The sequence below is a fragment of the Henckelia pumila genome, chromosome 2 (assembly GCF_033568475.1).
Source record: "Henckelia pumila isolate YLH828 chromosome 2, ASM3356847v2, whole genome shotgun sequence".
Classification (NCBI taxonomy): Eukaryota; Viridiplantae; Streptophyta; class Magnoliopsida; order Lamiales; family Gesneriaceae; genus Henckelia; species Henckelia pumila.
Window position 1 is genome coordinate 131125427 of NC_133121.1, and position 12509 is coordinate 131137935.

At 33.6% G+C, this 12509-nt stretch overlaps 2 protein-coding genes across 3 annotated transcripts; one reads left to right on the forward strand and one right to left on the reverse strand.

The window, feature by feature from the left end:
• The first annotated feature begins 2511 nt into the window (after positions 1-2511).
• On the forward strand, positions 2512-3936 carry LOC140880803 (uncharacterized). Its single transcript, XM_073285586.1, has 4 exons — positions 2512-2689; positions 3123-3219; positions 3403-3457; positions 3556-3936. Exons 1-4 carry the CDS (start codon positions 2543-2545, stop codon positions 3767-3769), a joined length of 513 nt encoding a protein of 170 aa, XP_073141687.1. The 5' UTR covers positions 2512-2542; the 3' UTR covers positions 3770-3936.
• An 88-nt stretch (positions 3937-4024) lies between these two features.
• LOC140880802 (protein NRT1/ PTR FAMILY 7.3-like) lies at positions 4025-7855 on the reverse strand. Of its 2 annotated transcripts, XM_073285585.1 has the most exons (5): positions 7731-7855; positions 6316-6442; positions 5974-6191; positions 5270-5832; positions 4025-5182 (listed from the first exon to the last, which is right to left on the reverse strand). In XM_073285585.1, exons 2-5 carry the CDS (start codon positions 6434-6436, stop codon positions 4318-4320), a joined length of 1767 nt encoding a protein of 588 aa, XP_073141686.1. In that variant the 5' UTR covers positions 6437-6442; positions 7731-7855; the 3' UTR covers positions 4025-4317. The 2 variants fall into 2 exon arrangements, with proteins under 2 accessions (XP_073141686.1, XP_073141685.1); XM_073285584.1 differs by lacking the exon at positions 7731-7855 and having other exon boundaries at positions 6316-6484.
• Between the last annotated feature and the right edge of the window lie 4654 nt (positions 7856-12509).

Below are 12509 nucleotides of genomic sequence, written 5' to 3' on the forward strand. Positions count from 1 at the left end.
AGTCAGTCTAACCACACATGGTCCACCATTAAATATTGTACATCTCTTTGGAACTTTTCATCCTTTTAAGGATCTTTTTCCAGAGATTAAATAAATATTGTGAAAACAATATCATCTACTTTCTGTTTCCGGCAAGAGTCATAAATATGGATCTAAAAAATTGAAAACAAATCTCAACAAATTCGACCGGTGAGCGTTAATTTTTGTCTTGGAATCCCAAGCCATAAAGTTACCGATCACCTTTTTATTTTTTATTTAATTTTTATTTTAATACTTAAAGAAAAAGGATTGTTGTTCTTTTTTTTATGAAAGTTTCTTTTTGCAACGTCTCATCTCACAAGGTTGACAGTTTATATTCGGGGAATGAGATGATCCTCCTGTTATCTTATAAATTTATGAGGTGTCTATCCCAAAAAGCTTGTTTATTAAGTGGGATTCCCTCATGAGTTTATAACCAACTATTTACTAGTTTAATATTTTAATGTGTGATATCGTAAAATTGCAGACTTCTTGAGAAGCCGACGTCCGCGGCGGCCTACTAATCTAGGCGGCTTTCACTCACCTTTCGGTATAACTCTTTCTTAGGTCATCTCTTTCGCTACGCCGACTCTCAACGAGAGCACCAAATGTTAGGTTATAAACTCATGAGGTATCCATTCCAAAAGGCTTGCCTATTGGGTGGGGTTTCCTCGTGAGTTTATAACAAACTCTGTTACCCTGAGAAAATATTTCAACCCGAGCCCGTTTATAATTGGTCTACCCGATATGACCCAACATGTCAAGGTCCAACCCAGTTTGGACTATGTTGGATTTTGACCAGGGCTGGTCATTATGGGCCGATCTAGGCTGTTTCTAATGGGCCGCAAGTATTCTTTTCGAGTTCAAGTAGGAATCTGATATATATGAGATAAGCCTGGATCTTTTCAAATATTCACGAGATAGAGATAAGCTTACAAAGGGACCAATGGATGAAGAGTCCTAGTCCAAGACATTTTATAATTCGACTAGGTAACTTACTATTTTTCCCCTATAAATATAGGTATTGTTATGGTTGTGATTATTCATTATTCACTACTCATTATTCATCACACATTCACTTTCACTTTTACATTCACGCACTCATATCTCTCAGTTTTCGCATTAATCATACGCTCTGCCTTCAAGACACTGACTTAGGCATCGGAGGGGTCACGCCGAAAACACCTTCGGCACCCCTTGACCCAGCTGTTGCTTGCGCAGATTTCATTGATACCCGACCCGACCTGTTTCATAGAAGATTTGGAGGATCCATTCTACCAAACCGAACCCGAGGTAAAATTTCGACATCATCAAACTCTTTATTAGTTTAATATTTCAATGTGAGATATTGTAACACCTACTGTAGGATAGTATCTTAGGTTCATCTAAAGATGAATATTTTTTAAACCACCAATTATTACTCATATATATATATATATATATATATATATATATATATATATAGTGCGGGTGCATTTTTCGGAAAAATTTTAAGAAGAAACCCAGGACTTAATATTTTGATAAGAATAATCACATCTTTGACCGTAACATCTAATCTTGCATACATTCAACGTAAATACGTAATCTTAAGAAAGAAAATTATTCTTATCTAATTTGTACAATTGTGTGTATATACCATAATATCACTAGTGAATAAACGAGATACAATTTATTCACCATTTCTTCTTTCGTATTAATATGTTAATATATACGTTCTACTTTTTTCCCTAAAAATAAAATAAAATAATATACATTCTACTTTTTTAAAATCAAGCACATTTGACACACGTGTTAAAAAAAACTCAAGCACATTTGTTATTTTTATAGGTTTTTTTTTCCGCCTGATTTTTTTTTTTAAAAACAAGGTTTTATTAATATTACTCCGTTACGACTTACGCATGGTTTTTTTTCTCGTTTTTGAATTTATTTTCCGTATATATATATATTATGGATAAAAGAGCGATAGTGATATTATATATATATGTAGCCAACCAACAAACATAAATATTAATTAGGTCATAATTTGGGGTCACTACTCACCGGGGATTATTCTATGCTACACCTGTAATACTTTTCCCCTCACGATGTGGTCAAATATCAATCATTGGATCATCAACACATATGTTAATTTTCATAAAAATCTAGAGGTCCCACGTGATCTAATGATATTGAAATAATGGAAAAAACACTATCGATGTAGCATAGACTAACCCACTCACTGGGCATGAAACAACGAAAAACACGAGAGTGACAAGGAATGCGGGATAGAATAAAGCAGCCTTGTTTATTCTTTAATCTTGGGCTTCAGTCTGCAATCTGTTAGTTGGGCCACTTTATTAAGAGAGAGGCCCACTGGGTTTAAAAAAATTAAGACGAGGCCCGCTTGTGTTATTTATCATTTTTGGCTCAGTACTGGTCCGACCCTGATCATGATTGGCCCGGATCCGGTCGATTGTTTCGGGTATAGGCCCGGTTCACCACCCAATAAATCCCAAAGCAACCATCGCCGGAATTCGGCCCACCAATGCAAGGCATGCCACTGATTTCGAAAACGGCGAATCCACTAACGGCTGTTAGGTGCGACGCAGGAGTTGATGGTGGTCGGAGTTCTCAGGCAGACGCGACGCCGCTTCTCTCCGTATCCAAGCCTTCCTGGATAGTCACGGCTCAGGCATGTATCAATTATTTATGCATATTTCAATTTGTGGTTGAAGACCATGCTTTGCTGGAGAAATTGGTGAGAGATGAAACAATTTATGCCACAAATTTGTGTTTTTGTTGCTGATTGGTGGGGTTTTTTTATCAGCCATAGCAGGGTGATGGAGCGGAGAATTTCAGCTGAATTTCTAAGATTAGTTGCCTGCTTTAAATCCTGAAAATATTGTTGGGTTGATATAAATTATTGAATGTGCCGAGAATTGTCCAAAATAAATGATTTTCTTGGCTTCAGCTTTCTTAGAGAGAACACTAAAAACGATGTTTATCCAACATAAATGCATGTTTTGACCGTACTGAACACAGTCGACTCGAGAAGCCAGCGCTGCAGTAATGTAAATGTGTTTTTTTTTTGTTTGCCTAATGACAATATTTGCTGATCAATGCAGTCAAATGTTCGTATAGAAAAAGGAAAAATCCCCGATCCACCTTGTGTTGTCTGCAGAGGAAGCGGTAGAGTTGATTGTCACGAGTGTCATGGCAGAGGTAGCTATTCATCGCTCTCTTTCATTCTGTTTTCTAAGTATGCATAATGATTCACTTGATTCTAAAGAACCAAAAAATGGAATTTTGTTTGAGCTTAGAAATCCTATAGACATATCTAGTTTACAATAGACTCCGATTCACAGTTCTATTTCTCAAGAACCTTGTGTGGTGTCGATATGTCAGGGAGGACAAATCAAGTCCAATCGACCGTGCTTCCCAAAGGAGAATGGCCAAAATGGTAAGGCAAAGAAGCCTCAATGTGTTTCCCTGGAACCAATCTCAAGTGTATTTTTCCGGTCTTCTACTCGTCACCTCTTCTTCATATCATCTTCACAGGTGCAGGAGCTGTGGAGGAAGTGGTCTTGGGTACTGTGATCGTTGTCTAGGGACCGGAGAATACAGATATATAATGGGATTCCAATTTATGAAGAGGGATACCGATCACATCCAAGATAACCGGGCGTATCAAACGAGTAATAAACGGGGTTCACATTCATTTACAGATCTACTGCTAAATGAGGTACAGTTGGATTCAAGCGCTGAAAATTGACATTCTGTCTATGGATTTCATCACTCTGTATACTACATTTTCCGTCAACATTATATATCTGTTTGTGAGTTGATGTTAGTTTATATTTTGTGCAATTAGAGAATATAAACCTTTTACTTTGTATTGTGCAATTAGAGAATGTTAATAATCGTAAACCTTTTTAAATCAAGACTCACTTAACAAACATCTGATTAGTGTGACAGAAATACCAACTATGTAATAGGATGTGAAATGAACTAGAAATACAAGAGCGCATGAAACAATAACAATATTAAGGGAATTTGATAGTAGGCATATAGAGCTCATTATTTATACAAACTTCATCTTCTTTACATACAGAGGAAATATTAGGTCTCCCCAGTTGCTCAACTTGGAGAAGTGAAACAATCTTGCCCACTCCTCTAGTTTCCTTGCAAGTATACACCCATCCACAACCATACTTTCTTATTTTCTCTACCATAGCAACACATATATTAATCGCCATTAAAAAATTAAAATAAACCCCGTAAAAAGGAGAAAAACCACATAAGGATAACATTATAAACGGATTAGATTCTCGCATCATTGTCCTTCCCTCGATTGCTCCTGTCTTCAAATCTCGTGGACTTGTACCACTTTGCGCACACAATGTACAACAAAAGATCAGCCGCTGTCAATGCTGCCAATAGGTAATAAAACCTGTCCAAATGCCCCTTGTTCAGGTTTCTAGGAATCCATCCAGGCATTTCATCAGATGCTGAAGTCTTGATAACTATGGTTACAATCAAGCTACTAACGTAATTCCCCAATGATATGGACATCATGCTAAGTGCACTTCCGAAGCTCTTCAATCCATCCGGTGCCTGTCCATTAAAGAACTCTAGCTGCCCCACATACATAAAAACTTCAGATGCTCCTATTAGAACATACTGAGGCACCTGCCAGAATATGCTTAAACTGCTGGAATTTGCACAATTTGGGCAGTCCTTTTGTGAGTATTTGAGCCTGAAATGCTCGACTAATCCAGCTGACAGCATTGCTGCAATGGCTATGACCAAGCCGATCCCCATCCGCTGGAGCTCTGTTAATCCACCTGACTTCCTGTACTTGGACACCAGGGGTTCGATGAGGCGCTTGTTGATAAAAATGAAGGCTGCAACGCTCAGGATGTCAAAGCTGGACATGCTGGCTGGAGGGATGTGGAAGCCTGCCAAAGTTGTTTTCATGGCGGCACCCTGTTCGACGAAAATGGATTGCATTTGAGTGAAGACCACCGAGTACGGGATTGTGCATAGCCAGACCGGGAGGAGTCTTAATATGCATTTCACTTCTTCTACTTGTGTGATGGAGCACAGATCCCAGGGGTTATGGGTGTTGGTTTTCTTTTCTATTGTGTAGTCTCTTTGTGTCATGACTGCTGCTCTGTCCAAGAATCTGCACGAGTAATTACAGAATGATAAGATTTGAGAAGGTGATATATATAATGCTAGAAATTTGAGAGGCTTATAAAACAACACTCACTCGAATCCTTGTGTATGAAGTATCTTTCTGGCTGCATTGTCAGCGATATCGGCATCCTGTACTTCATATAACTCATCATCATTTGATGGCACCTCAATTTTCCATTTTCTTGATGCAGCAACAATCACTTGACAAAATCTTGATAAAGGGTTGCCTTTGGGTACGAAATGTCTGTATCTTGGAGTCCCAATCAGGAACAAAATCAACGCAACCGTAGCAGATCCAGCAGATGCCCAAAACCCTATTTCCCATATCCCCTTATCTTCATAATAACCCAAGATCGTGTTTGAAAATAAGCACCCGAGATTCAGGGCCAAGTAAAAGTAGCTAAAGAACGCCACTTTTGAGTGGCCTTCTTTGGGATGTTCTTCATCAAATTGATCGGCTCCAAACGTTGCGATCGTAGGTTGGTACCCTCCGTTTCCGAGTGCAATGAGGTAAATCGACACATAGAAGAACGAAAGATGGAGCTTAGAATGTGACCCGCACGGTGTTTCTTCGTCGCCACAGCCATTCGGCTTGACCAAGAACAAGTATGATGTCAATGATAAGGAGACCAAACCCTGTCAAGAAACACACATATTTCACTGTGTTTTAGTAAAGGATCTCCAAATTCTGGGAAAAACAATCTTGTCTGAACTTGGCCCATATGATGCTAGTAATTTTCAAGTGTAACAACGAAATTTCTAGATACTTGAACTTACAATCACAAAAATGACTTGGAAAATGGCACAAGTTTTGTATCGTCCCCAGTAGGAATCGGAAAGAAACGCCCCCAAAAGGGAAAATAAGTAAACTGTGCCTGTCCATTTGCTGACATTATTTGCAGCCTCAGCATTGTCTTGGCCCATCACTCTGGTAAGGAACAATACTAGATTGACTCCAACCCCAAAAAATGCAAGGGTGGCAAGGCCTTGATTCACTGAAATAAGCAAAATTAAGTGTAACAATAAGAAACAAAAATCTTCCGAAAAAAATAAATAAATATTTACAATAGTTACAAGTTCAGCCTATATAAAAGCATGGATGCAGTACTTTTGGCTTACCTAGTATAAGAAAGCCAGCATACCACGATCCGGTTCGTGCTCGAATCGCTGGCGTTCCTTTACGGTCAACCGATCCGTCAAGGGTGTATTCTTCTTGTTGCATGATGCTCTTCTCTCCCATTTGATCCTGGTAATGAAGCATTGTGACATTCATCAGAATTTACCAATTTGAATATATATATAAACTAATTAATAGGTGGCTAGATTTGTTTTATAACTTGACAAACAGTACTAAAATTTGTTTAAATAATTGAATATAGTTTGGATGAAAACCAGAGTTGTCATCAGAAATCATAAAAAAATTTAAAAAAAAAATAAAAAGGGATAGAAGGATACAAACAAGCTAATGCTCACAGATGACATGTGAAGCTGGAATTACTCATGGATATATTATCTTTTTCCACATATTAAGGAAGCGAAATTCAACTTGAACTTCCTTCTTCTTAGAGTATTTTAGAAGAAAACTGTCTACAATTCTTGCATTCTTCTTATTTTCCGAAATCGGACGAGATACTCGTGTTACGAAAATAGGATTAATTCTGTGACACATCTCATATATGTAAATTATATATACGTGATAACATGTTCCATATACATACTAAATCTTATTGTTATCCACGATAACCAGTTAAAATAAACCATGTGTGACACGCTCGCTCGAGATGGTGTATCTAACATGCACCCGCTTGAAGGCGAAAACTTATTATTTTTGTCTGATATATGCGTGTGCATGTGTCCGTGAAAAATTATTAGAAGAAAGGGAGCTAGGGCAATCGCCACGTTACCCCTCCCACCAAGAGTTCAACTTTCTTGCAACTCCGGGAGATATACGTTAGCAAAATATATGACATGGGACTATAATAAATAAGATGACAGATTCTTTAATTTCAGCCGAAAACTGGAAAGGGAAGAAAAAAAATATAGAATTGTACTTGGAAAAAAATGTCAGATATATTTCAATGCACAATTCCATTAACAACAGAAATTCAGCAGTTCGTTAATTATTTTTTTAGGAAAAATGAGACGAAGAGAAATAAGTACATACAGCTAAAGTCGTCTTTAAAATGCTAATTAATTAACTTGATTAATTAATAAATTAACCACGTCGATTGAGGCTTCAAAATATATAATCAAAACAAGAGATTATATATAGTTCTTGGCTACGGCTCATAATGACAACAACTTATTTACTGATAATCACGAAGGATTATCGATACGAACGATTAATTATCAACACAGAATCCGAGATGATGATATATATGATATCACGGTATCAACTGTAAATAAAACTGCGCATGATACGCATATCAAAGCGCAATACTATAAATTATCGACCAAATTTGGCACTTGCTAGTTAGTTCTAACGAGAAAAAAAAAAAAAAGAGCGTATAGCTATCGTAAAAGCAAGCACTAACCGATTATTAGCTGCAAGCTAAAGTTAAACTCAGCTGTAAGAAAGTTGGGAAGATGGGGGTTTGGTATATGGGGAGAGAAGAAATGTGTGAGTTTTGATGGGAGTTGTGTAGTTCGGAAGAAGAAGATATATGGTGGTGTATTTATAGCGAGGGATTTCGTAAGGGGAAGCTATGGGGAAGGCCACTACATAATATTATGGAAAACTCCACTCCCATTTTTTTTAAACAATATATATATTAAAAACATGTGAATAGTGATAAATATGAATTTTGGATATTTTAATCACACACTGATTTCATAGTGAAATGTCATCATATTTAATGTGGTCGTGAATTTCAAGAATGTCGTATGCAGGAAAAAAAATTAATTTTATTTGGGAATGGTGTTTTAATTTATTTTTTTTTAAACAATCTTCTTTTGATAAATTTAATATTTTTAAAAATGGGATATTTTCAATAAAAAGGCTCTTGTGGAAAATATGTATTGTCCATAATAAGGTTATAATCAGCACTTTTTGCGTAAAATATCTTAAATAAATTTAAGGAAAATTAGTATTTATGTCTTATAAACTTACTCTCGGCGATTTTAAGTTATCTATATTTTAGTACCATTTTTTTTGGCAACTTTAATCTCTATTTTTTTCATTATGTAATACTGATATGTGTAATGCATTATCATTGCTTCTAATTTTTTTTAAAAAAAAAAAAACTTAAATGACCAAAAATTGGGAAAATGATCACTGTGGAGAGGGAAACAACATTGGTGATGTGTATTAATATAGACATGATTTAAAATATTTCATATGTGTAATTAATTAAATAAATTACTATTTAATCATGTGATATGAATTAGAGAAGGCTATTTTAATAATTCACAGCATTCTATGTTGTTTCTCCCTCCACAGCAGAGGTTCCGGATCCCAAAAATTGCAATATATTGGTCTACTAATGGCATTTGATATACATAACGAAAATCATTTTAAAAAACAAACAAAAAACATATATGACTAAAATCACATATTTTTCTAACACAAAATTCATGTAAGACGTCTCACGTGTTAATTTTGTGAGACAAATTTTCTAGTTGAATCACCCATAAAAAATATTATTTTTTAATGTAAAAAATAATAAATAAAAATCAATTATACTGTCTCACGAGAGATATTCTTCCTTTAAAATAATAAGTTTTGCGATAACTTCCAGTTTCATCAAAATTTTCTGTCGTTTCATACGAAACTTGCATTTGGAGAGAGATGTATATACATTGCACGCGTACATATAGGAATTTTAACAAGAAGTGGCACTTCTGTAGTACGTCGCACATTTTCTTTTCGATAAACCCCAAATTTGAATTTATTTTTTTAAAAAATATATTTAATATATTTTTTTTTAGTGAATTGGAGGTGAGATATAATATAATAAGTCTATACCACATCACTATTTGTAGCAATATATATATCTGTGTTTTGGCCATATCCTTATCTCCAAGTCTTTTATATATATGCTATGTCATACAAAATGAAATAACAACAAAAATTAATTAACTTTGACAATTCCAATAATAAGAATGGGAAAATAGATTTGATAATATTTTAACCGACGGCTTCGACTCGACTCGTTTACAACCGTAAACGAATAGAAGAAGGAGCAAGAGAAGCGTGATTTGGTTGAATTGATGGAGTATATGGATTGATAACTAAGTGGGCAATGTCGTTTTCATATAACCAAACTTGTTGGGATGAAGCTGTATTCACTTTCAGGAAAGCTGTATCGATGCTGACACACTAGTTTGAAACGTAAGTGTTCTTTTTTACAATACTAAAATAAGCACAGCTTTTATTGGCTCCACTTTAATAATTTATTTAATTAAATTAATTAATAATTTGGTGGGTCTATGCGGGAAAAAAAGGCACGACGTAAAATCCATTCACAGGAGAAATTATTTTTATTTTTGTAAAAAAGAATAAAAAATATATGGTTGTGTCTTTTAAAATAAAGTTATTTACTTTTTTCGAGTACAAAATTATTGAATATTGACTATGTATTTTTTTGGTATTATTATGAAGATTTATATTCAGTTTGGCATGCAATTTATTTCTTAAATGAAATTTATAAAATGTCTTAAAATATTTTTTATAAGTTAAGTATATATGTTGTTAAAAAATTTAATGAGACCCAAATTTATCTTGAATATTTTTTCATTATTTTGATACACACAAGCAAAGACGGGTCAATGGGGTTAGTGGTTACACTCGTCACCCTTCAATATCTTTTTTTAAATGATTTATACATCTTTCCTTCATCTAATAAAAAATCATTTTCGCTCCTCTTAATTGAAATTTTTAGTTTTGTCCTTGCACAGAAGAGTATTTATATGTGAGTTATAAATAATATTTGATAATTAAATATCTGAAAGTAATTTTGATAGACATTATGCTATCCGACTTACAATGCTCTCCCACAATCACTCCTTCAATGCCAATCATAAGGTCACGATAGTTCGATTATTTTACATCTTTTAAGTAATTAATTTCACCTACGATTCGCCTCGAATTCTAAAGTAATTCGAGTTATATATTTTTCGTTATATGTATCTTTCTATTTACTTACTATTAATTCCAGATTTTAAAACGTCTTTATTAACCAACATGACCTATTTATAGATATTGTAAAACATTTTACTTTTTTTTCTAGAATTAAACACAATGTACCCAGTTTTACCCAAATTCAAATAACACAAAACTTTTGTGAGATTGTCTAGTGGGTTAATTTTGTGAGACATGTGACAAGGTATTATATTTCATGTCAAAATTATTAATTTTAACTATTAATTAATATGAATCGAAATTTACCTTGTACATTCTTCTAAGAAAATGAACTTTTTTTTAATCCATGTTTGATGTAAAAAAATGGTCTGAAAATAACATGTGGTGATTTAGGAAACTTTGTAAAAACAATAATTTCATGAGATAAATAAAAAAAACACTAAAATTCTTCTAATTAAGATGGTTTTCAGGTAAATTTTATGAGACAGATCTCTTAATTAGATTACTCTGATAAAGCATTACTTTTGATGCCAAAAAATAGATATTTTTGATATATAAAAAGCAATCAAATATATAATTTTTATAGTATTTTATAAATGACAAAAATATGTTGGAACAAAATATAGGTTAAAAATTGAGGTAAAAGAAAAGGCTATACTTTTTTTTTTTTTTTTTTTAAAAATTTATTACCTTGCGATGTGATGCTTCAGTTCCTATGGTACATTTTGAAGTGCCTGATGCTATCTGTGCAAAGCTTGGATTGGGTTCAAATGGTGTTATATGTATCACTTCATAGTTCGTATAATTGGCTCTAACTTGGCATAAAATTGTACAAAAAGATGGGAAGTGACCTTTCATTTTGCCGATGATACGACATATACCTTAACTATAAAATCGATTACATACAAGGGTCAAATATACTAAATACAATATATTTTATGGTGCGGAGTTGTTCGTTATGTCAATTAAACTTGAGTATATGTAATTAAGGAACTCTATTTAAATTATTGGTCAAAATAGTATCAAATTTTTACGAAATGCACATAGATATATGTGAGCATCCATCATAAGCATCTATATAAACTCGGCTGAGGTGGATTCATGTATTGTACATTCGATAAATAGATTATAAGTAGACATCACTTCAACAAATACTCACATAAATATCTACTATTGGTGCTTATTATATCGATCGAAGTTATATATATATATTAATTAAATGAGCGTGTGTGAGAAATGGACACCCTTTGAACACTATTTTGGTATATGTTGAATGTCCTCCCAACTTGGATTCGACCATTTATTTTAATTTTCAAAGAACGGTGTCCGGTGATTATGATTGTAAATGCAAGGGGATCTGCATAAGGAATGTGGGATCCGATTGATCCATAAAATTCAATATAATATGATTCAATTTATTGAATGAGAATATATATATATATATACTTTCACAAAAACAGTAAGTAAAATCTAAATTTTTGTCGATTTTTTTTTTAAAAAAATCGATATATATATATATATTCACCTTCCTCACATCCCACCTGCCCTCAGGTTTGGATGTTCTGTTTTCCCAATTGTTAAATTCTTTTTTGTTTTAACTTTAATCACGTTCACAATTAGGAAAGTTAAAATAAATATATTTATATATTTATTTTTTATCGTTTACCAATATTAATAAAAAGTTAAAGTTCGAATATATATATATATGCATATAATATTATATTAATAAAACATTAAAGTTCGCGAGCAAATTATGAACTATCCTCCAAAATCAGTTCCACTCAACTTCGATATCTTCGAATATAAATAAAATACTTATCGAACTATTTAAAAAAACTAGCGAACCGACATGTATTTACAATTTTCTTATATGTATCATAACTGTTATAGCGACATTTTTGGTTTATTGATTATATTGACAAGATGGGGCACTGACACCAAGTTGGATTCAAGTCAGATGACAGTGCTTTGTTCAACTTAATTCTTTGAGGAGTTTTGGTTTTATTAACCTTATAATGTGACGGCGCATATACGATCTACACAAGCCTTTTTTGGGCCTAAATAGAAGAATATAATGAGGTTACTTTAATGCTCAACTAATTGATCTTTTGGTTACGTCTAATTCTTTCTTTCTACTCCTTATAGCGTTACCTACTATAATCTACTCCTTATAGCTATACTACTATTTATAACAAATTCTTTGGTAATGCAAAATATTAATTTGTTTTCCATT

What these genes read in the sequence shown, in the direction of transcription:
- LOC140880803 (XM_073285586.1), top strand. Translation starts at nt 2,543, where the DNA reads ATGCAAGGCATGCCACTGATTTCGAAAACGGCGAATCCACTAACGGCT. An exon ending in CCTGGATAGTCACGGCTCAG is followed by an intron (nt 2,690 to 3,122) that starts GCATGTATCAAT and finishes TGATCAATGCAG; the next exon opens with TCAAATGTTCGTATAGAAAA. An exon ending in TCACGAGTGTCATGGCAGAG is followed by an intron (nt 3,220 to 3,402) that starts GTAGCTATTCAT and finishes TCGATATGTCAG; the next exon opens with GGAGGACAAATCAAGTCCAA.
- LOC140880802 (XM_073285584.1), bottom strand. Translation starts at nt 6,469, where the DNA reads ATGAATGTCACAATGCTTCATTACCAGGATCAAATGGGAGAGAAGAGC. An exon ending in TGCTGGCTTTCTTATACTAG is followed by an intron (nt 6,192 to 6,315) that starts GTAAGCCAAAAG and finishes TGCTTATTTCAG; the next exon opens with TGAATCAAGGCCTTGCCACC. An exon ending in TCCAAGTCATTTTTGTGATT is followed by an intron (nt 5,833 to 5,973) that starts GTAAGTTCAAGT and finishes GTTTCTTGACAG; the next exon opens with GGTTTGGTCTCCTTATCATT.